Here is a 25,456-nt window from a genome sequence, read left to right as displayed (position 1 = left end):
AAGTTGCATTTCAACTTGTATGCAACACATTAGACCAAAACTTACAGCAGCTCTCTCAGCCTCCTTCTCTCTCTCCCGTTCCCGCTCCCTTTCTTTTTCTCGTTCCCTTTCCTTTTCTTTCTCTTCTCGTGCCTTCTGCTCCGCCTCCCTCTTGGCTTTCTCCAGCACCTCTTCCCGCTTCTTTGCCAGTTTTGATGAGGCCAGTGGTGTGAAGTAGAAGTCCGTTCTGGCACATGTGTTGTAACCTCTGTCCAGATGCTTGTAGAACCTGTAAACAGGATAGACGGAAAGACCATCAGAATAATCATGGAGAATGAATACTGTCAGAGTCATTTTGTAGTGTCCAACCTTTCTTCTTATGTGACACATAAGCTATGAAAATCTTTTCACAGGCTGAATTTGCAGCCATTTGAAAAGCAATGCAATTACTTTGTGACAAATAAATAACCTCTGACATGTCCTCTCGTTTATACTAGAGCCACTCAATCAGTCCATTTAATCACCAGTTCCATAAAGAGCTGCTCTCTCTGTGCATTAGTGAGCTTATTGCTATTCACTGAAGGGGAGACAAGGCCACAGTAGCTCTACAAAGACATGCTCATGTTCTGATGGAGGCTTTCAGTGCTATGATGCAGTCATTAATCTGTGTCCTGTCTACGCTTGATGACTGCAGAGGAGCTGAAGCAGGTTTAATTAGGTCACTACATTAATAGTGCTATCTAACAACTTTTAAACAAGTACATTTTGCACACAGAACCTGATAACGTTTTTAACTATTAATAATATACAATTTGAATAAATATAATATTTAATATATAATAAGGAAAATGACAGATACAATAACCATATCTCCACTTTGTTGCAATTACTCTGCTTATTGTACATATAAAATACAGTGTACAGTGTGAGTAGTGTGAGTGCGTAGAGTGTATTTTGTACTGTACTGTAATATATATATATATATATATATATATATATATATATATATATATATATATATATATATATATATACATAAACATTAATATTAATAAATGCCATTATTAAATGGCATGTTTCTTTATTGTTTTAAAAAAAATACAGTTTTTTTATTACAATAAACAATTATAAATTAATATATCATTGTAATAAATGGAATAAAATATAGTTTTATAAATTTTTTATAATAACAATAATAATACATTATTTTATTTATTTATTTTTGGGTGGGGGGGGCTATAATAAAAATATCAATGTGTTTAATAAATATAACAAATCGTTACCGTGCTGACTGGCTGGCATGACTGGGAGTGTTGACGATGGTGGGTGGAGGTGAAGGACTCCTCTGTGGTGGTGGAGGACTCTCTGGCTCCTCCACCTCATCCAGAGGCTCTTCTTTAATTTGCACAGGTGGCACAGTGGAGGGTCCCGGACAGGGCGCGGTGACTGATGCAGGCAGGGGCATGGATATGGAGGAGGGTGGTTGTTGCAGCGCAGACATAGAGCTCACAACAGAGGAGGGTATGGTGGAGGGTGACAGGACGGGTGAGCTGCCTGGCAAGAAGGAATGAGGAGGAAACGGGGGCTGAGAAGGCGCCGTGTGTGAGGCAGAGGAAGAGGAAGGGAGTGGAGGAGCCGGAGGGGGCACTTGATTTCCTGTTGCTGGAAGATTTTGGGACTGGGTGAGCACTGGAGGTTGCACGGGTGGAGGTTGAAGTTGCTGGTTTTGAGACATTAGCTGAAGGGGTGGCGGATGGGCGGAGGGAGGATGATGTGTGGATAGAGAGCTGAGGGGCTTCAAGGCGGGCGGAGGGGGCAAGTTGGAAGGCATCTGTGGGAATGGAGGGTGGCTGGGATGCTTGTGTGATTGAGGGTTTGGCAATTGTGGGATGGGGGTGGTTGGTGGAGGTTTGATGTGGGGCATAGGCAATGTTGCGGGAGGGAGAGGCTGCTCTCTGGGAGGCTGGCTGCCGCTCTGTGAGGAGGACTGTGACTGGGATGGAGGGGTGTGAGGTCGCTGTTGTTGAGACAGGGAGGTGGCTTGGGTCTGACCCGAGAGAGCTGAAGGGGGGACCTGAGACTGACCCATTGGGAAGGACTGAGCAGGTAAAGCGTGAGGGAGGGGCATGTGTGATGGCCCGGCCTGCAAAGGGTGGGCCAAGGGCGGCATGGGGCCGTGTAGTGGAGGCTGCAGAGACTGAGGGCCAATTTGAGAGGGTGGAGGTGGCTGAGGCAGGCCCTGCAGTGGAGAGTGAGGTGAGGGCAGCCTCTGTGCTCCTGATTGGATGAGAGCCAGCGGACCTGCTGGAGGTATCTGCTGAGGAGGCATGGAGGTAGGGGGGATGGATGGGGATGGCTGAGAGGACAGCGAAGGCGCGCCTGAGGCGGGTGGCGTGGAGGCTGTGGCAGCAGAAGGAGGGACTGGGGGTAATGCCCCTGTCTGGCACTGGATGACTGGAGGGTGCTGGCCCTGAAGGATCTGCTGCTGTGCCGAGGAGTCGGAGTCACTCTCGTTGTCACGTGGGCTGGGGATGCTGGGAGAAGAGCTGCGGTTGTCCTGGTCAATATCCTTGGGATCGCTGCTACCGTCGTCATTTACGCTGCGACTGTCCGAGCTCTCACCCTCGCCCTCTCCTTCACACTCCGAGGGTGAGTCTGGCCGTTCCTGCGGAAGATGGAGGAGGAGGAGGAGGAAGGGTCAATAAACTTGCCCATAGCGGCAGTTACTAATGACCGAATAATGGGTGCAGTCATGATCAAGAACAAATAACCTTTACATATCACAGGTGCTTGAGTTGTAATGTGAACTCCTGACATTTAAATGATATGAAATCACTCCATTACCACCATAGGTAACGGCCAAAATAAATACAACTGTAAAATCCAGCATCTTCACTGGACTTTGGGTCAAATAGAACTGCCATGAACCCTTCAGTGAACTTTAGTCTAAGTTTATTTGTGTCTTTTGGATTAACGAAGAACTGTTCTTCCAAGAAAACCTCTAGTTGATAATTTTTCTCCCAAACAAATCCCACATTTCCAAAATAATAATTTAGGCACATTATTGTTGGGATCTTTAGATGTACTTGTCAAACAACCATCTTCATGGCTGCAGCACACATTGAGAAGTATCGAAAATAACTGATTAAAGGAAAACAAAATCTGTACAAGCTGTTTCTGTTTAGAGACTTGTACACACAATAATTAATAAGAGGCTGCTTTTTTAGTAGGAGTTTACTTACCTGTGTTTTAGACTTCTTGGCGTTTGTCCTCTCGGACTCTGTATCAGAGGCTCCTTTCTCTCTCTGACGTTTGGCACTCTTCATAGGCGATGGTGCATCTTCCTTTGTCTTCTGTTTTGACAAAATGAAAACATGTTTCCTCTGAAAACAAGGTGTGATTCTCAGTGTAATTCTGATTGCTTTAGTCTGGTCATGTAGATCGTACGTACCTTGCTGAGTTTTTTCGAGTCAGTCTTGCTGTCAGTGCTGGAGGTGCTGGCTGCACTGGGTGAGGTCCGCCCACTGGACCTCAGATCCTCATTGGTTGGTGAGGCTCTGCCATCTGGGCTGGCGGTTTGCTTCTTGCGGCCACTTCGTAGCGTTGACATCTGAACCGAATAATAAAATATCTGATATAACACTGCTAATAACGCTAAAACACATTATATGCAGTTAAACTACCACTAAAAAGGATAAAGTATGGTGTCTTACTGAGCCGCGATTCCGTCGAGTCCTCATGCTATGCTTCCCACTGAGCCCATCTTCTTCCTCTTTGACAGGTTTGAACATAAACGGTGGCGGGTCTACAGGCTTCTCAATGGGGGGTAGTTCGCCGTACTTCTTAAAATGGATCCGGCAGTCGGTGCACAGCAGGATGTTCTCACGACCCCCGTGGTGCCAGTCCTTGGAGGCTGTAAACACAAATTCAAGTTCAGCTGAACTCTGCTTATTAAACATTACTAACAGGAAATGCTCCAGGCCTAGCCAAACACCTCATGGACATGCTAAGGTCAAAGACTGTTACTCATTCATGCTGAGGATGTTTTCAAATCAGAAGTGAGAGTGATAGGAATGCCAACTGCATCCAACAGGTCAGAGGATTTAATGAGGCAAAAAACGGATGCGTAGGTGTCAGATTGGATTAAATTAAAAATGACACACTCTGATGTCCATCTGCAAGATGAGGGATGGGGCCGAGCATCAGAGCCCTCTCAAACAGAGTAATTACAGGCCTGCAGAGGGGATTATTGAAGACCTCTGAAGGGAGAACTCGCACAGAGTCTTCACTGGTCTCATACTATCACTATATTAGAGTAATACCTCCATCATTTCACCCTTGAACAACCGAAGAAAATTGTTCACCGTTTCTCTCACTCAATATTAACTTGTTCATTGAACTGCTGCATAAAAGCAGAATCACAGTTGTACTGTTTGTCTAAATACAAACATGATTTGATAGTTACATAAATCAAGCACTCACTGGTAGTGAAACAGTGACGACAGGCGTATCCCTTCAGTTCCTGCTCGCTGTCTTCACTGTCAAAGTCATCTTCGCTGGCTGAACTCAAGTCCACTGGAAAATACAAACATGCTGGTTAATGAATGTCATTTCACAACTACAGTCTCTTTAGGACAAGCATGCTGCACTTAACACATTATCAGTGGCTCTTTGAAGAGACAAGTACAGTACACATAATAAGAGCGACCCCTCCCTGTTGCGTCTCTTATCGGATATGAGATTTCAGCTGTTTACTTTGAAGAATCACAGAGGGGGATCTGTGCTCTGAAAAGCCATATTAGTCCTGGGAGTTTCAGGGATGTCATGTTTAGCAGTGACGAGAGTCTGTTCTCTGTCTTTAGGGGGAAGTAAGGCAGATTGCACTTACAGAACTCGCTGGAAGGTGGGCGGGAGGGAGTGTTGACGGGAGTGGAGGCAGTGCGGGTCTTAATCCGGCGGAAGACGGGTTGTCTGCGGTGCCTGCGGTGGGCTCTGCAACTAGCAGCCTCAGGGGTTTTCTTCCAATAATAGTAAAAGGTGATCAGCTCCCCCTGTGAGATCGAAAACACAAACAATCTCATGAGCCAGCTGTTTTTACAAGCACTCAGACTGCCTCAGTGAATGAAACCGAACAAAGAAACTTTTTCAACTACTATAAAAAAAAATTATGTTGATCTGCTGGATGTAAACCTGACTTGATAAGCGAACAAAACGACCTCAAATGTCAAAACTTATAAGGCAGCTGCACTGAAAACATCAGTGTAGTTTTTATGACAGACAGAAAGAAAGGGAGAAAGTACAGCGTCCTGGACAAAGAATCCATGCCAGGTTTGCCAGCAGGCCGGCTTGTTGTGCCGTGGCTGTCCCAGGATTAGGCAGCGAAGCTCTCTGAATGCTGGGATATTAGGATCAGTACATTGCTGGCTGCCTGGGTGGCAGGCGCTTGAATGGAAACAAAGGAACATGTCAGGGAGAGCTTTGGCGTTACAAATAGGGAGTGAAACGGCTCCAAGCCCCTGCACTAGAAGAGTCAATTGAACTTTAATCAAACATTCAGAGGGCGCGATTGCCAGGGAGTAAGGCATATAAATCCCAAGCACACAAGCCAGCCAGGAAATCAATACCCTACTGAAACATTAACACATGCAATCATGTATCAGAAGACGCTTTGCTGAGGCAGCCTGCACAAATTAACTGTCGCTTTCCGGACACACTCAAAATACACACAAACCGTTGTCTGGTGGTGAAGCAATTATGCACTTTTCCTGCGGTGGTCCCTCTTGTTTCTCCTTTTGTACCTTTCAGCTTCTTTCTAACAGAATAATTTGCCTGATTTTGGATATTCATTTCAAGGCACTGCACTGGAATGGCTGGCGTGTCAACGGCTGGGCCTTTAGCATGTTGTAATGGTGCAGGAATGAGTGAAGAGGACAGTCATGAGGTTTGACAGGGTCTGTTAAACTCAGGCTGAATGGGGCTTGGGTATCTTTAATGTGTATTGATTGCTTTCCCTCTTTGCTTCGGCTGTTCTTTTTGACATAAATTGGTCATTAAAATGCTGCTCTCCCCAACACATTAACAGCTTTACGGCAAACACTTCAAACTATTCTTGGCAGCAAGCAGAAAAACATGTACTTCGAATCCTATCAGACCATTCATAGGCTATTTTATTGCTTGAGTGAATTTTACTGAACTATATAGATTCACTTCGGATGCCTGCACTTGAGTATATGAATTACATTTACATAAATCACAAAAAAAGCTGCAGCAGTCTGATGGAAAGGCTATAAAACTGAGGTTGGGCTGCTAAGCTACCATGTCTGACATGGGCAAACACACAAGATAAGTCTCGCACTTACAGCTTCTTATGGGCTTTGACTGCCTCATTTTCCAAAAGCATTTAAGGTGCAGCATCATTTTCATCAAGAAGCACTTGGAAAGTTGCATTAAAGCAAAGGCTTTGGTGTTTCAAATTTAAATCCACTTTTTGGTCTTAAAAATAATGGGAGCGATCAGAATATGCCATTGGATGGAAGAAAAAAAATCATTAAAAATTCACAAAAATATAAAAAATGCATGCTGAGCAGTAGAGAAATGTTCTCAAAATGTTTCCACATGCGTTAGACACAGAGTATCCCATCTCTGAGTGGCCCAATGGACATACGTACGAGGAATATCAATTATGACAATTATATCAATTACTTGTGGGTGGTACAAATGCTTGCCAAATGAGAAACACAAGGCTGACAGCAATCAACTTCAAGTATCCCAGCCACTGAACTAAATGAGCCATTGAAAACACCTGAGAGTTAATGCCCTGTTAGAACTCTTAAGAATAAGCCCAGCTCCTGTGGGTTATTTATCTGATATGATGAGAGGAACGTGCCATGGCGAAAGGCCCGGGCCCGCGTCTAAGAGCAAAAATCTTTTTGGCAGGGTCAATCAGGGCGCAGGTGCAGGCCAAAGGATGGCAGGCTTCCTGATGTGAAATTTAATTGAAATGTGCAGATCAAAACTCTTCAGCAGGACAGCGGGCTGGCTTTCTTCACAGCCTAATGACTGTTCGCCACAGCATCCCCGCTCCCCTTCCTCATGGTTACCCCTTGCTTTTTATTTTCCCTCCCTCTATTTGATGTGAGCTTTGAAGCATGAAACCTCTACTTAATGCTGCAGAAGATAAAAAGAAAAGGTCATTTTAGCCCTCAACCATTTTCGCCGGAGCACTTCATAGCTCTTAAACATCCCAGAGGAAGGCAGACAAAAAATTTGCTGGGGTTTGGCGTAATAACACTGTGAAAGGAATCACCGTGGTCATTCAAAAGTAATTTAGTCCACAGGCAATCAAGACAGGTGTCAAGGGTGGAGAAGAGCAGACTTCCACGGGCGAAGAGAACGCAGTGATGTTTAATGCAATCTGCTGAAGCAATATGTAGAGGAGTAGGGGACTGAGGATGAAAAGGGTGATGAAATGTTTTGAGAGGATCATCTGTGGTGGTGACAAATTTCCTTGGGCGATAACTGTACGATGGAGAGCTATAGAAAAATCCCCTTTCAAGCTGGAAGAGAGGAGATGGAAGAGGATATATGATTTGATTAGAAGCATGGAGGGGCTGTGCCAAGTCACGGCTCCGGGTTTTTCTCTCATCCCTCACTTGTTTCAGCGCTGTTCATTCTTTCTTACAAGACATTGCGTTTATTTTAGTCGTACAGATTTTTCATAATAATTTTCACAAGGTGTCGCAATGAAACATAAAAGACTAATAGCTTCTTCTTTGCCCGTCCTATAAGGAGATGTCCTACTGTGAAGCAAAATAAAAGATGACATCTGGGGGAGGAAATGTCTCCTGTGAGTTTCTGTTCGCAGTGGAGGCCTGTGAAGCTGGATGCACATAGCGAGTTAGTGTCAAGTGCTAAGACTGACAGCTTGAATAACAAAGCCAGGTCTTTGTGTGTTGGAAACAAAACTGAGATTTCTCTCAATCTGTAGTGAGCTTTGAATGTCAAATATAAACCCTTATTTGATTTTGTTTTCTGTATACACTAGTGTGCAAAACATTATGCTAACAAAAAAAATTGTCCACCCAAAAATGAAAATTCACCCTCATGTCATTTTAAATCTGTATGATTTACTATCATACAACACAAAAGGCAGTGTATTTTATTTAAGATGCACTGAAAGTCAGTGTGCACATTGTTTAGACCGCATTGACTTTCACCGTTTTGACAAAACCGTACAAAAGAGAGAAATCATACAAATTTGGAATGACATGAGGGTGAATAAATGAGGGTGAATTTCATACTCTTTATGAATCTGTAGCGTTTAAAAAATTATTTGTGGTTAAAATAGCACTGGAATTTTGTACGACATGAAAATACTCTGCCTAAAATAAATTTTCCCAAATCACTTGTTCCCCCAGAGCCAGGATAAATGCGTAAAGCTACTTGTGTGTGTGTGGAATTTCCTCCATTAGCCCTGAATCTCTCAGCAGAAGAGAAGAGTGTTTGCCAGTGAGCGAGAGATACTGACAACGTAAGCTTGGAATTATGAGACATTTCAGAATGCTTCCATCTGCAGAATATTTCTGGAGGGTGGATTATCTGACAAGGAAGGGGCTTACCTCCTATCACGGCACAGAGAAATGCTTTTCCACTCTGATTTCGCCTCGAGAAAACCGACGATGTGCGAGCGTGCGTGCACAAACTGTAATTTCCAACAGATTATGCTTCTTTTCATTGCAGCAGACCGTTGGGGAGAAACCGTAGCTGGACCTCCTGGTCATGTGCGAGTCTGTGTAGGATGGGTGCGAGGCCTAAACTCCTGTATTTATACACTCATCCGCACTCAGGCCTGGACTTGAACAGATGGTTTCTGTTTTTCCTGGCAGATTTGTGACGAAGCCACAAAAGGCCCCTGCTTTGACAGTGAGCCAAACGGTTAAGGCTGTGGCTGGCAAATACAGGGGAAGGAGAGCAGCATTGAATGCAAGGGAGGGCAGCGAGGGGGAAAGAGAAAATGGAAGACAGCAACACACAATCAAACCAGCCTGAAGAAAACCTCAAGAGCATTTGCTTGGTTAAACAATGTTTTTGATACAAGAACATTTGGTTACTAGGTACAGACAGGCAATGTGCAGCTGTAAACATTAATTAGTCGAGTTGGACCGTGTGCTTTCCAGTCTTTGCATGGGGATCGATTGTGCTCTTGTATATGTGGGCGGGAGGGACATGCAGAGGTAAGCCTCTGTAACAGGAAAAGAGAGTTGAAAGAAGTTTGACTAACTTATGGCACATCACATTTCACACTTTTATGAAATGCTTGATTTTTGCATGTTGTCTTCATTAGTTTAGCAATTTTTTAATATTTATATATTTATTATAATCTTAACTGCAAAATAAACTGCAGAAAATGATCACTTTATATATCTCTAACTTTACAAACAATATGTAGTTTATGCTTTCTTTTTTGCAACATTTAACATTTTGTCTGAACAAATATGTATGTGATATATATATATATATATATATATATATATATATATACATACACACACTTTTGTAAAAAAAAAAAAAAAAAGTAGTTCCAACTAAGATTTCATTGATAGCTCTACATTTTTGAAATGCCTTGCCACCAATTTTTGCTCCCACTATAGACAGTCTATATTGACAATCAAAATAAATGCAGCTGTTATACCGTTTGAGAAGAGCCTTAAAAAATTGCATGGAGCGGAGACGTATATTACTGTAACCTTGCTCCAAAGTCAACAAAGCAATGTGGCACACTGCAAAAACAGGCTCCATTCAAACACGATTGCCCAACCTTGTGGTTAAATCAGGCAAATGTGAGACAAAAAAAGTGTGCTACAATGGCCTTGGCTGATAGAGCAGGGTGTAAAAGCATGTTAAATAGACAGCAGATCCCTGCTGCGCTGCCGGTTTATTGTTGGAAAAGAAAGAATAAGCCGTGTGCGCTCACAGGTCAACCAGGCACAAGCAGAGGAATCAGCAGTTGTTTCCCTGCCGTAAGCGCTTTTAGCCAATGGAGGCAAAAATACGCCACAGCAAGACTTTTTGATGGGGGTCGATCTCTTTAATCCAAAAGATCAAGTTCTACAGCCACAGCTTTGTTCAGAAAGCCAGCGAGCAAACAAAACACAGGCTATCCAAGCCCACTCTTCATACACACTTTACAGAAAGAATGATAAATTATTTGGATAGCCTATCAAGAGAGTCTAAACCATACAAAATGGCCAAGAACACTGAGATAAACAACATTTCCATAAACATTTACCAAAACAAGCAGACTATTTTATCAAGCTTGGACAGTTGCTGGCGATCGAGCAGGCCGCCAGTTTTAGCCATTTTAATTAGTGCCCAAGCCCAAATACCTCTAATCACACAAGGGCCTCTCTAGGGCACTGGCTGCAGGGCTAACGTCTTTACAATGATTTCAATTTGACATTTATACAGATTGCACCAGGGCAAACATCTGCTACAAGGTTGTGCCGAGAACAGTTCTATCATCTTGGCCATCTTAGCTTGAAAATTACAGGACCCGAGGGCCAGGGCTGCCTCCTTACCCTGTTGGATCCTGCTGCTTTACCTCCCTGTAATGCCAGCAATGAAGCTGGATTTCAACACGGCTGCTTTACAATACGTCTGTTTTTCCAACATGATGGGGGAAATTGTCTTCCATACATCTCGTCACACACTCATCTCTATTTTACAACCTAATATTCTTTCTTCCTGCAGGTGCAACTTAAGCTTTGGAGCGTTACCAGTTAGTCTGCACCCTCCTGAAACAAGGGTCTAACTGGCATTGAAAGCCAGGGCAGATTTCCAAGGGTTTAAAGAAACAGAGACTGCATGGTAATCACACCAACATCACATTTAGACAAAACTCTCATTCAAAAAAATAAAATAAAAAACATCTGGAAATCTCAACAAAAAAATAAATAAAATTGTATTAAAACTTAAATTCAAATAAGAAAAAGGAAATCACAAAAAAAAATTGTAAAAAGAAATCAACTAAAAATACCATTTATATGCATTAAAATAATAACAGAACATTTTTTTTTCTAAATAGAAAATAACTATTGCAGACTATGTGCAGTTAAGTCTGATTATAATTCGATCACTAGTTTCATTAGTATGCAATAGGGATGGGTCACGATTTTTGAATATTCGACTAGTTTAATTATAGAATATATTATATTATAATTTCCCCATGTTTTTCGTGCTGATATGGTGGTATTGCATTCATCTAATTAGGGTGGCGCTGCCAGTAATGCACTGAAAAGCTGTCAAAGGCAACAGAAGCTCACATTGTAAACTTGCATGGCATAAAAAAAGAATTGGGTAGCATGTTACAGTTACAGTAATTTGGGACGATGTCAAATAAGAGGTGTCGCTCAATCCATGTTCAGAAATGAGTGGAAAACAAATAACGCGTGCTACGGAGCCACTTAAGGGAAATGGTTAGGTACTTGCTAGCAGTAGTCCGTTACATTACAGTACATAACATTTCACTTAACACATAAACAGAGTAAAGAGAGATGACTGATAGGATGCAATGAATGATTTGCAGATCCTGAGCAGCACTGAAAAACATCTAATCTTGTCAAATGTGTGACAAGTACAGCAGAGTGCTGCTCCTTACATGTGGTCGTGAATCTCGAAAGTGAAAGTAAAAAACAAGCTCGCATTCAAAAGCGGATTCAATTCCCAACGTATTAATAATGGCTCCCTGATGTCTGCAATTTATATATAGTAAAATTGCCCAAAGATATAATTGCGACAGAAGATATTGAAGTAACATATTTCCTCCCATCTCGTTTAGGGGGTTCCATTTTTTGCCTTAAGAGCAGTTTATGCTAATCGACGGACTGTTATGTTAATAAGTGCCATCATTCAGTTTATTATATTTATGTTTATTATATTAATGTTTCAGCACATTACAATCATTATATGGCTTGAGTTAAGGTAGCCTATTTTCTAAAACAGTTTATCATACAGATTGAAAGCGTGAATCCGTCTCTCACTGTTTATGGGTGTTTGTGTGTGCATGCGGGAGATGGGTGCAATTTTCGAATAATGATCCAATAATACCCAGTGATTTTTGAATATTATTTTTGCTTGGAATGCACATCCCTTGTATGCAATAATGATGTAAACAAATTGGTCTTATTCCCTAAAAAAAAAAATATTTGAAGTGTAGAGAAAATCTTTCTGGGACAGCACATGACTGAACCGCAAAGCTGTGTTATCTGCGATCTGTAGACACATCATGTCGGGTTTGTTTGGGAACATTTCTTGCACCAGTACACAAATTATTCCATGACGTTGTCTTTCAAGTGGGGGAAATGGTGGCAGCAAAGAGAGCAGAGACAGTAAGACGACACACCCACTTCCCCAGCTTCCTCTTTTATTTGACTTCATATAAAGCATTCCAGAGAGCTAGTCGGGCCTGGTGTGTTTGCACAGCAGTGGGTGCTTAGCCTTGGCACCGGCTCTTTATGAGAAACCCAGCTAATAAGTGCTGAGGGGAAAAATGGGGAGAGGCAGAAAAGCTGCACTGTATCACCCTCTACTGCCCTGGGCATTTAAAAATGCTACAGTCATATCAAATCCTGGACCAGATTACCTGGAAGAAATGCAAAGGAAAAAGTCTTCGCCAGAAAGGAACAGGAAAGAACTTTGTGTTGGATGAATGAAGGAAAGAGTTTCAGAATATGTTCAAAGTCACACAAGAAAGAGAGATATGGCAAAAGAAATAGGAGAGTGGGAAAAGGACCGTAGAGAAAATAAATCAAGCTTTCTGCGGGGTATTGACTGGCACTTGCACAGAGAGCTGGCTTTCAGCACAAAAGCCACTTCAATCTTAAGCAAAGTGAGGCTTTTTAGAGAACGCTCGCTTTTCTTAGTATATTGAACTAACCCCTCAACTCTGCCCTCGAGCAAGACTGCTATGCCTCCATCTCTTCTTTTTCCATCATTCCCTCTTCTTGTACTGGTTTTTAAAGGGTGCTTATATATGTAAAAACTGAAGTAAACAGAACAAATGGATTGCTAGCTATTAAATAACATTTTCAAACATTCTGTCAGGGGTAACAAATTTGTAAAAAAAAAAAAAAAAAAATATATATATATATATATATATATATATATATATATATATATTTTTTTAGGGGCTACAAAAATAAATAAATAAAATTAGAAAATAAAAACCATTATCTCCATGATACAAACAATTGCAAAACCATTATTTTTTCTGAATACTGCCAGTAATAACAGAAATAAGCAAAACTTGTGCTTACTCTTTCAATACTAAAATGATGATATCAACATATCTTTTTTTTTTTGTTACAGGTAAGCAATAACCAACGAGTAACACATTTCAGCACAAAAGTGCATCATTGCACTCACCAAACAGGTATCTGGCATAAGAATTATTTGCCCTGTATTTGACTTTGTTGTTTCCTCTACAGGGTCACACAGCTCACTAATAATTAAAAGAGTCATTTCAAATATGAATTTATGGCCAAAGGAATACATGCTGTTCAGCATGAAGAGTCAAAACTATCAATGACTGTAGTACTTTAAGGGTGACAGGTCTTTACACAAATTCCTTCTGCTAGCAGGGATTTTCTTCAGTGACTAATCATTGAGCTAAGTCAATATCCCATAAAACATGCATTTGATAACCAACCTATTAGCCAAAGCTTGTGTTTCAGTCTATCTGATATGACACTGAGCCCAGGTAAAGCCAACAGATGACCCAAAAAAACATTGTTAAAACAAGTCTTGTATGCAAATCATACTGTACTTAAATTAAATTAAAAAAGAATCGTAAGTGCGCACAAATATATATGTAAAAAATGATGTAGTTAAAATTTTATTGTACATAATGTATAGTATAATAATGTATTTAATGGATTTCTGTAAAATGTTTAAGTGAAAAAAAAAATTGTCATGAAATCTTTCAATTTACTAATGCAATGGTAAAACTATTAGCCAAAAAAAAAAACATTCTGTAAAATGCATTAAACATTTTAACATGCCCAACAAATTAAAAAAAGTCTAATAAAAAAAAAAAGTAAATACAAGAGTACTTTGCTAAAATCTACTAATCTACTATTACTTGGATTGTGCATTAAAAAAAATGTAACAAATAGCGCTTTAAGCTTAAGATACGTTTAATTTTTAAGCCATCAGTAATCAGCCCGTAGCTTTACTGAGCTGTAACCAAATATTATATAAACAGTCATGATTCTGTTTTGACTAAACACAGATCTCAGGGCCATGTTCCAGCACCTAACATGCTTACTGTTAAATCTAATATTCGTGCACTCAAGTCCATGCGTAAGCTATTGCTTTCAATCATTTCCCTTAACCTCACCGTTTTCGAAACCACTAAGATGTAGCTTCAGTTTCAAAACAAATGAGAAACCACAGTGAAAAGGAGTTTGTTTTGGTGTCCATGAAAGATGACAAATGTATTCAATAGGAAATAAATGACTTACCGTCTCCTTGTTAGGGAGCAATTCTTTCCGAATCCTAAAAAAGTTTTTCCCGTACTGCCTTAAACCCTTTATGAACCGTTTCTGTTGAGAAAACAAAAGAGAAAAAACAGTTAAAATTAGATTTTTAACCACCCGTAACAATAGACACAAAGCACTACAAATTACATTGTGAAAAGCAAGATCTTAATCTGAAAATCTCTGCTTGTGCTAGCACAGCTCAGCTACAGTAAGCAAAAAAATGAGGGGAAATGACAACAAAAGCAAGAATAGAAGCCGAGATTAAACCACAAGCGGAGTAGAAACACGATGGCAGCTCGTCTGAAATCTTAGTGAAAGTTCAACACGGCGATATGCATATGAGGGTCGCACCACACTGAAGTTCAAAGCTGAAACTGAACTTCAATAAGTTACGACGAATCACAACACACTTCTCCCTGATCTCGCAATTTGCACGCTCGCACTTCAAACAGCTGCCTGATTACTGAAAGTCCTAGAATTACAAACCCATTTGCTTACAGTTACTGCAAACAAACACAACTTAAGCTAACAGTGTTTAAACAACCAGGTTTATGAATGTGAAAAACGACTCTAAACAACAAGCAAGCACAGTTAATAAATAATCCACTCACTTAATAAAACCATAAGAAAAGAACTTTTACAACACAAACCGAACTCCCAAAATAAAACACTGTATTTACACTGTCCGCTGTTATACAAAAGGAGACTGTGTAGCTTGAATGCTTTTCTATTCCTTCAAGAGCCACAGACCGTGAGCCATAAAAAGCGGAGGCAGAAACATTCATAACCAGCGAAGCAGACAACCAACAGATTTACTTTCTTGTTCCAGCAGCGAGCCCCGCTCCACAGTAATCTCAGTCAACGGTCCTCAACAAACAAACTGTTCAGAAAGCCTGTAAAAAGTCCACTTGGCACAACATCCAGATCTCTACGTCCACTCACAGGCAGTAATAAAAATGAGGTGCAAATCCACAAAGTCTCGGAAGGTAAGTCGTTTTTTTCCGAGCAAGAGATAGCTTGTCACTCTCTGCTCCTCCACTACAAAGGGGAAGGCTTTACATGTGATCTTTCTGCTAGAGAGCCTCTGGTCTGTGGCTGGCCGGAAAACCTGGAGTGGAGTCGTGCGATGCATGTTGGATCGGCCAGGCTGTGTCACACATGCATGTTCTGAGAGCCCACTTTAAGCGTGTGTGTGCGCGTGTACACATCAACTCGACATCTGCTCTTCTCATTACTTAAACTCCATCTCCCTCGTGGTTTTTACAAGGAAACCGTACAGTTTCACTGAACACAAACCAGCGAGAAAAAGCCAGAGCAATCTTTGTAGAGGTTTTAAACGTGGTTAAATGTTGACTGCAAAACCAGTCATGGAATTCCTCCGCTGCTCTTCGCAAACAACTTCTCTAATGCATACTGGTTATGTAACTGGGAACTGTTTACACATGGCGTTTAAAAGAACAATCTTCAGTGAGGAAGGGAGGAAGTATTACTTCTATCTCTTTACAAGATTTGAAAAAGAAATTAGATGTTTGAGTATAATCCTGCAAATTAAAACTACAAACTTTTAAAACTACATCTTGCCTTGCCGGGGGCCTCCATCAAGGGTTGAGATACTTAACCATAAGCGTTAGAAAAAAACCACCAGAGACGGCACATTTCATCTGCTGTGGTAAAGAGGCAGATGATTAAACAGTAGGTGGTGCATCGTGCAAAACGATGATCTTTAAATGCACCTATAAATAAAGTACTGGCTATGAGTTACGACACTTCAGAATCTCCAAGAGCCTAAATAGTTTTACTCAATGTTTAAATGGCCGTAACATCGAAACAAGCAAAATAACAAAAAGGTTCAACGGAAAAAAGACATTAAGTGCTGAAGTTAATCTTTGCATTTGAATTTGGCACTGCGATCATGGGTGCAACAACAGCCACTTAACCACAACAAGTGTAATCTCACACTGATGAGCCTCATGTGTTAATGAATCCCCAGCCTGGTGACCACGCGTCTAAGGTGTGTACATGTGCATTTTGTTTAACACATTAAGTGTTAAAGCGACCCTTGCACGCCTTCATTATCTGAGGTCCCGGATCCTGACCAGCAGGACAAAAATCAATTACACCTGCCAGAGCGTCGCGTGTTAGCGGCTTGATTATGTCACCTTAATTATGTTTCCACTACTGTAATATTTACAGTGCACTGCAGGCAGGCAGCTATGTGCGCGGCTGTCTTGCTGCGTGTCGGCTCCACTTTAAGGCTCCATTTCAGCTGCCTGGGCTCGCTGCACTCTCAGCGCAACTTATAAATCATCCACCAATCTGCTCCCTGAATTGCTCTGCCTCTAATACGATTGCTCTGGCCCGCCGTTGCTAGGCAACAGGGCAGATGAAGGGAGGGGCCGGAGAACAAGGGGTGAGTGGAGGAGGGGTGAGAGGGGGAGGCGAGCGCTACAGAGTCACCAGCCGCCCGCTCTGTCGAAACAACAGGCTTCTTTCTGTCAAAAATTGTTCCAGTGCGCTGGCTCTGCTTTTTGCCTCTCTCTCTCTGCTCGACAGTGCTCTATTGTAAAAGAGAGTGGGGAGAAGGGAATACAGCTGAAAAGGCTATTGTGATGCGTGCATGCTTCCTGTCTAAATCATAATTGTTAAAAGCTGTAAAACTGGTTAAGATCATTCGAGCATGTACAAACAGATGGTGTCAGACCACTCTGCACAAAACACACTACGTGTGTCCAACACAAACACACATACACACGTGTCTGGCAGTCTTCAAATAATGCCTAACATTTAACTCAATGGCACAAACACAGGGGGGGTCTTATGAAATCAGTGTGCTTGGCCTTTAACTGAGGCTGCTATGGGCAAAGGCGAACAAGTGAGTATACTATTACTGTCGCATATATCACACAAATATGATTCGACATGACGGCAATGATGATGGCACTTTCACACACAAATCGACCACAGAGCAATGAGAGCCAACCCACATCCTGTCCATTTCAACCTTACATGACATCAAAACCACAACAGAAAAGAAGAGAAACGTGAGTGAAAACTATCAAAGGCCAAGACGTTGTATTAGTCCTATTAATATTAGCAGATGCCTGGAAATGCTTCTAAATCAGGATGTCACTGCCGCCGCTTAAGTGTTTGCTTGAGTCTATAAATATGCATAGATTCAGCTAAACCGCAACTTTTCTTGTATACTGGGTAAAACCAAAGGTGACAGGAAACACTCCAACACACCCTTCCTGTCTGTGCAACACTCGTTTAAATCTGAGCACAACTGATTCCACTTCACACATAACTAAAATAGTAGAGTGAGACAGAAAGTATCTATAATATATATATATATATATATATATATATATTTTTTTTTACAAATATTTACACTATAACTAAATTTAATTATAATATAATATATATATATATATAAGGTGTGTGCACAGATAGTCGAACATTCGAATATTTGTTCTGCTCTAATTATTCAATAAATAAAAATGATATTCAAATTTTCGCAAAAAAAAACAAAAAAAAAAACAACAACTTCACAATAAAACCTAATTTGGTCACTTTCTGTGATTCTCCATGGCATATTTGAAGATGTATGCAAGCAAAAAATAATTAATGAATGAATAAGGTGACGTTCACATATCGCGCCTAAAAATGACTGGAAATCGCTAGGCGCGCCGTTTTCTCCTTCTTTCCAAAGTGCTCGGGCAGAAGCGCTCCTGAGGCGTTTGCCGTTGCTAAGCAACAATGATGCGCTCTCTCCATGGAGACGCGGAAATTTCAACAAAGGATATATGGATTTGCAGCACTAAAAAATCGCTTTCAGTAGCTCTACTTCTAAATTTATTTCAAAATAGCAATCCATATACAGATCAGCTGTTCCTTCATCTTGGCAGAGCTTTCAACGTTGTTACTGGAAAGGATGAAGCTGAATGTTTAGTTCTTGTCACATGACCCGCGGTGCGCTTGCGGCATTCTGAAAAGTTGAGATTTTTTTAACTCGATGCGGTGCGGACACGCCTGGAAAAAACGGGCACGTCGCACCGCGTGCGCATTACGACCGCGTTGCTTCCATTATGAGCGCGCATACCGCGCGCCTACATTGGAAATAACGAACTTGAGCGCACAAAAGACGCAATATGTGAACGGCCCCTAAGAACTGCGGTCTTCTACAGAACTTCAAATATGCCGTGGGGAATCACAGAAGGTGACCGAATTCAAGAACATTGTTGCGGCATCTCTCAAGCAACGAATAAACACAGCTAACTTGGAGAATGCAGTGAAAACTCCTCTTCTCGCGTCTGCCCTAGACCCTCGGCACAAACATCTCAGGTTTCTCGATGAAAACATGAGAGAAGTAAGAAAAAAAACCGTTTTTGAACATTATCAGAACATTTTCCTTGATGCGAGTGGTGCGAATGCAGCCGCCGTCACCGATGAAGAGGGTGCAATGCCCACTCGTCGGAAAAGGGTGAGCCAGTTCTTCAGCGATGATTACAGAGAGTCAAGCCGAGACGAGTGGGAACAGTTCTTGCTGGAACCATGTTTTCCACCTGATGAGGATCCCATTCAGTGGTGGAACGAAAACACGGAGCGCTTCACAAAACTTATTCGCTTAGCACACCGTTATTTGTGAGTCCCGACAACGTCTGTGCCGTCAGAGCGCGTTTTCTCCGCAGCCGGGCTTGTTAACAGACTAAGGAGCCGACTTTCCCCCGATCATGTTTACATGCCCATATTTCTTAACAAGAACATGTAAAACAATAGAGGAAAAAAGCAAAAAAGATTTGCTGACGGTTTAAAAGTTTCAAAGTTAAGTGTAGGCTACGTTCTACAATAGCCTAATTGCTGCAGGCTGCTTTACGTTTTTTCTTTGGTCACTTTCTTCTTTCACTTTTTTTGCTTTTAATCTGTACTTTTGTTTGTTTGCACGCATTGTTAAAAATTTTCAGCTACAAAACACGATGTGTAATGTTCAAGCTTATTGTGTGTAAGCTTGTAAAAAATGACGGAAACAATAAATGTTGCTGAAAAATAACGTGTGTTTCATTAAACTTAATTTAAATAAACGAATATTTATTTTTTGTGAGCTCAAATATTTGAATGTGATATTTGCGGAAAACGCCCATCCCTAATATATATATATATATATATATAGACGCATAAAAATACACAGTACACATATTATGTAAACATAATATATATGTAAACGTGCCCTTAATCATTTGACAGCATACAAAAATGTTGTTAATCTAGATTTGAAATATATTAATGTTAATTTAATGTTGAATAAAATAGTCTAGATATACTAAATGGTATAATAAATTAGTGTCTTTTTTAGTATATATGTGTGTTTGAAGTTACAGGTTACTGTATATAAATCAGTGTATATTCATAGTTATACAAATAGTACTTTATTATAATAATTTCTCACAATTACTAAAAAAAGACACTGTAATTTATTATACCATTTAATATATCTTTACTATTTTATTCAACATTAAATTAACATTAGTATATTTCAAATCTAGATTAACAACATTTTTGTACGATACTTTCTGCACTGTGTTGGGTCTCCACTTAATGTTTTAAAGCAAACCAGTTGAAAACCTCGGAGCTAAACAACCATGTAACCTTCTAAGAGGGTGGTCAGTTTCATGGTCCAGAGGAAAATGTCAAAGTCTGGTGTACCGAGGAAGGTTTTAAAACATTCTTCCTTGTATGTTAGATTAATATTAAGGAGGGAGGTGTTTGATTGGAAAAAATGTGCAGGCTTCATTGTTCGCCACTGGGGGGCTGCAGCCTTGCCAGGTTACCCGCTGCCGCGCACAGGACTTCAACAATCTGAAGCCTCACGCTGTCATTCAACAACCCGTGACAAGCCCAAGATAATATGCAGCAGGGCAGAGGAGCAGATCGCAGCCTTCACTGTGATCATATATCAGACACCCTGTGCTCCGTTTCAAAACCCAATGAGCTGAATTTTTGGTCAACACAGGCACATTTGAGCACATTTGAGTCCCGCCCCACCCCAATATTTGTTAAGGGATTTTTTTAGCGCTGTCAAATAATCGCGATTAAGCGCATCCAAAATAAAAGTATGTGTGTGTGCTGTGTATATTTAATATGTATATAAATACCCATGCATGTATATATTTCAGAAAAACATGCTGTTTATATATTAAATATATTTATTTATAATATAAATTATATAAATATAGAAATGTAAATATTTTCAAAATATATACTGTATGTGTCTGTATTTATATATACACAATAAATATACACAGAACACGCACATATGCAACAAAAACTTATTTTGGATGCGATTAATTGTTCGACAGCACTTTTTTATATTTTTTTATACATTTTTTTTAAAGCCTCTTTTGCACAGTAAAAACTGAAATATTGTAAAATAATATAATTTGAAATAGCTTTTCTATTGGAATACACAAATAATGAGGCTCTTGGTACGTCTGCATACAGTTTTTATTGCATTTAGATCTGTGTTAAATTGAAAAATGTGTTTTCATGAAATTAGTGTGTTTTCATGCTCGACCACCACTGTTACTCGGTGTATTTGAGTAGTTAAGCTCAACCCTAAGGGAAATATATATATATATAAAAACTCACAGCGGACTAATATTTCTTACACTGCATTACTAAAATGGCTTACAAGATTAAAGGGTGTTACATATGACATGCCATTTTAGAGCATTACTGCGGGCTCTAAAAGAATTCTCCAGATAAACTGTACATTACATGTACATAAACTGGGAAAAGAAATAAAAAGAACCTCTTTCGAAGTGAAGAGAGGCTCCGAGGGCCGTGTCGAGCATCTGAGGTAGACGGGTGACAAGTGACCCTGAAGAAGGGATGATTCTGTCATTTCTGAGACAGTCACTGTCAGTTTTATTCACATTTCAAAAAGGAGCGATGGAAAAAGAGCAGGAATAATGAGGCTGTGGACCTGCAGGCAGAAAGAGAGAGGGAAAGCGAGGGATGATAAATAAATGAGGAGCAGCGGGTCTGGAGAGAGCGTCCAAGGTCAGGGGTACATTTACACCTGTCCCTCAAGGCTGCAGGGCTGCAAAAGCACAACTTGAAATCAGATCGGGGGAGCAGTGTCCTTGAAAGTGCAGCGGTGGCCTGGCTGGGTTACAGATGGGGAGGAGGGGGTGGCTTGCCTACCCCAAACAGCCTCCTGCGGGGTGCGTGCACAAAACCCGAGGAAAATACCAACAGTGGTGTAATCGAGGCCTGCGCTCATGCAGTATTTATTCAGCATCTCTATTATTCATCTCAGACAGACAGTTATACAGTTCGCTTCACACAAGCTTCTCCTGCGTACATTAAAATAACAAGCCCACACTCGGTTAAACATGCCAATGCAAATCAATATGCACAGGCTAACTGATCTTTTATAATGGGCTTGCTGGCACCATTAACATAACCCCTATTTAAAAATGCTGTCTTGTATCTTTTAGTGATTATGTGCAAATGTACATATTATATATATATAAATTCACAAACATGAGTATTGATTTTACTGGATAAAAATGGTAGCATATTAAAGCCTCTTGGGATGGATACGAGGTAGTAAACATTTAGGACACTTCTTGAATATTTATGTTTAGAAATCAAGGTCACTTGGTCACGATGGTGAGGTTTCAGCACTGGTGCGAACCGTGAATATAAGGTCTGTTTGTCCTGGGCTTTTCTACGATTCTGTGGTTAAAAGGTAAATGCATAAATCACATTTCAGGTTGTTATAGACACCGCTGATCTCTTTCTATCTTTGTTTTCCTGATTTTAACGACTGAAGCACAAAATGCTTTCAGGTACTTGGTTAGAATTGAAGTCTCTAACACAAGCTGCCCGAGACTTTCTTTCCCCCTCCTTTGCTTCTCCCTCACTGGGAAGATTTATTCCACAGGCCATAAACAGGATGCAGCTGCCCTGTTCTGCTGGAGGAGTTGGAATCCTGAGCGCTTTTAAGCGGACGACACAAAGCCAGTAATGCAGAGAAATTCGGCCTTCTCTCGCCACATAATGAAGAAAGTTATCTTGTTCACTCACCACTTCATCCTCTGACCAGCACTTTTCAATCAGCTTGGGTACTGGTTTCTTCACCAGCCGCTGCAGGGCTTTTCCTGCATCATAGCTGCTCTCGTGGAGCTGTATGAAAGACGACAGAGCACAAATTCACATTAATGATAGTTGTTTTGGAAATGTACATTTACTGTAGTTTGTTAATATGATTTACTTGATAAAATTACTTTTTTTATTTGAAAATGTAGTCAGCTATACTACCACTAACTGTTTAAATATGTAACTGTTCAACAATATAATTATCTGAATCAATCGTTTGAAAAAAGTTAGGGCAAGAGAATAAAAATATTAAAAAATATTATTTACTAAATGTGTTATTAGCAAATGTTAATAAAACTGGACTTAAAACCACAAGAAACAAAACAAATGAACCCAGAACACACCCTAATTTAACCATAATGTGACAAAACTAAACACTAGTAAATAGACCAATTTAACCCTAACTTACTAAAAGGCAAAAATACAAAAGAGTAACAAATCCCCAAAAAATTATAAACTTAATTTAACCTTGAGCTGAAAATACATAACTAATAAAAATAAAAACTAATTTTGAACTACGTCTGAATGAACTGAATTTTATGTATTCTCATGTTTTATTCTTAACATTTTAAATAAATTTTAAAAATGTAAATCCTTGGTATTATTGTGAATTTTTATTTTTTTATTTTATGTAAAGCACTTTGAATTACCAATATGTATAAAATGTGCTTGTCCTGCCTAATTTAACCCAAACTTTAGTAAAAAAAATATAAATAAAAATACAAGCAAAAATTGAATAAAACTACAGAACACCTAATTGTAACTGTGTTGAAAACACTAAATACAGCAAATTAATGATAATTTAACCCTAACTTCACACTAAAATACTTTTGTTGGTTTACAGATTTTGTAGATACATGTATATGAAATGTAGCTTGAGTTGCAGATATGAACTCAGCATATCAGACGTACATTTTTGCCATGTGCAAAGTTTTGTGAGTTTTTGAGCACACCATCGGTGCTTGGGCCCTAATAAAGCCAGAAACTATCCCAAGTTAACCCAAACATGAGTCAAACACACTAAATAAAAATAGAGAAAACATTTAACTCTAAAGTAAAAAACATTAAATGCAACTAAAAAATATACTAAAATCAAAGATACTAAAATCTAATAAAACTATAAAATACCCTAATTTAACAGTAACTTGAGTTAAAAAAAAACTGAATATAAGGAAACTAGACAACATACTAAATATAGTACTAAAAAAAATTCTAATCCTAATTTTATGCCAAACAGCAGCATGCAATTAACTATTTCACTATTAAAACTGGGCCATGAAAAACAGAAATACTAAATTTTAAAAGACACAAATACTGGATAATCGATACTGGAAATGTGAAACTACACTGAAAACAACTAATGCAAAACAGTTCAGTTAATAGATGTGGCTACTTTTAACTAGTTGCTGCTTTTGATTGTTACAATGTGAGGAAACCATCATATCGGATTGCTATCGACTCATTTTCCCAGTGTAAGGACAGCCTGAACACTGTAACAGTGATTGGCTCCCTATAAACGTGTCAGATAGGGTGAGTTTGGACAGCTGGACTGAAAATCTGAAAGCCATTAAGTATTGAGCAGGCAGATGAGTGTGAACTCAATCTAAAATATACTGCCAAAAAAAGCAGGCACGCAAGCCTCAAGGGTGATGCCGAAAAAACACAGCAATATGACTCAAGCATCCAGACAAGCTGCTTATTATACTAGCCGTTAACAATGGAGCATTTTGTCGCAAGCTGATGTCAGTCACTATTTAAAGACTTAAAGTTTCCCACCTCAGGTCTGTTTACAAAAATGGTCGTGCACAGAACAATATCTGGTTGAACAGCCTTTTTCCCGCACCTCCACCGGAGACGTTGGCATCATTACTAATAAGGCAACAACAAAGCAGCTTGTCAAAGGCAAGCAGGTACCAGACTGAGGCACGAGGCGTTTCACGCAGAAAGCACATTGGAATTGCAGATGAGTGGAAAAAGGTCAGGAAACCGCGAAACCTCAGCTCACATTAATTCTCAGCTTATCCACTTCTGTCCAAATGGAAATGTCATGTTTATTGCATTTCAGGTTCATTTGTCGAATGCTTTTTTTTTTAAAGGCTAGCAAAGACAAGGAGAGGAACTGGTTTGATAATGGCTCACATGCTGTCCGACATGGGCGGCATTAGCATATCAGGCTGTACGTTCTGTACTTGACCGGGTAACTTGACCAGTGGGGGCTGATAAATTCGGCTTTGTGAAAAGCTCAGCTGTCAGGAGCCACTGCGCATTAATGAAGCCATGAATTACACCCCTCTTGTTCAGACATCTAACAATCGCAGACATCACTGAGGAGCTCTTCAACGCCAATTTACTAGCGTGTTTTGATGGCCCCTGGTGCCTGTGTCTTTCCCGAGGCGAGGCTGTGTTCAGAGAGCGGCAGCCTGTGGTGCACCGCTGAGGAGGTGAATAATTTATTTTTCCCCATCTTTTGACAATTAGGCATGAATCCTGCTAGGGACATCTTACTTCACTGTGTCTCTCTGGTGCTGGGTGCTTAATTGGCCAAGACAAATTGGGTTTTAGCTGCTGTACTGAGCAAGTACAGGAAACTTACACGCAGCATATACAGACAGATTTATATGTGCCATTTACATTACTTTAAGTCATGATAACACGTCACAACCATAGACCACACAATTAATAAAACTGGGAAGTAAATTGAGCCACAAAACCTATGTAATAATCTCTTTTAGCTCCAGGGTTCTGTTAAAACTATTTCCTCCTGAGCCTGAATGATTAGT

General features: G+C 40.2%; 1 protein-coding gene across 7 annotated transcripts in view; it reads right to left on the bottom strand.

The window, feature by feature from the left end:
* The window catches only part of LOC132118171 (arginine-glutamic acid dipeptide repeats protein-like), a 156,591-nt gene that overhangs the window by 4,542 nt on the left and 126,593 nt on the right, over window positions 1-25,456 (bottom strand). For all 7 annotated transcript variants that reach the window (XM_059527800.1, XM_059527802.1, XM_059527801.1 and 4 more), the window contains 9 exons: window positions 22,605-22,703; window positions 14,499-14,579; window positions 4,868-5,030; window positions 4,462-4,554; window positions 3,693-3,892; window positions 3,431-3,589; window positions 3,222-3,332; window positions 1,263-2,644; window positions 46-268 (listed from right to left, as the gene is read on the bottom strand). In XM_059527800.1, coding sequence (XP_059383783.1) covers window positions 46-268; window positions 1,263-2,644; window positions 3,222-3,332; window positions 3,431-3,589; window positions 3,693-3,892; window positions 4,462-4,554; window positions 4,868-5,030; window positions 14,499-14,579; window positions 22,605-22,703 — 2,511 coding nt within the window. The remainder of the gene's footprint in view (window positions 1-45; window positions 269-1,262; window positions 2,645-3,221; window positions 3,333-3,430; window positions 3,590-3,692; window positions 3,893-4,461; window positions 4,555-4,867; window positions 5,031-14,498; window positions 14,580-22,604; window positions 22,704-25,456) is intronic.

This window comes from Carassius carassius, chromosome 37 (genome assembly GCF_963082965.1).
Source record: "Carassius carassius chromosome 37, fCarCar2.1, whole genome shotgun sequence".
NCBI lineage: Eukaryota > Metazoa > Chordata > Actinopteri > Cypriniformes > Cyprinidae > Carassius > Carassius carassius.
The sequence above is the reverse complement of the archived record's forward strand: the minus strand, read 5'-3'. Positions and strand labels throughout refer to the sequence as shown.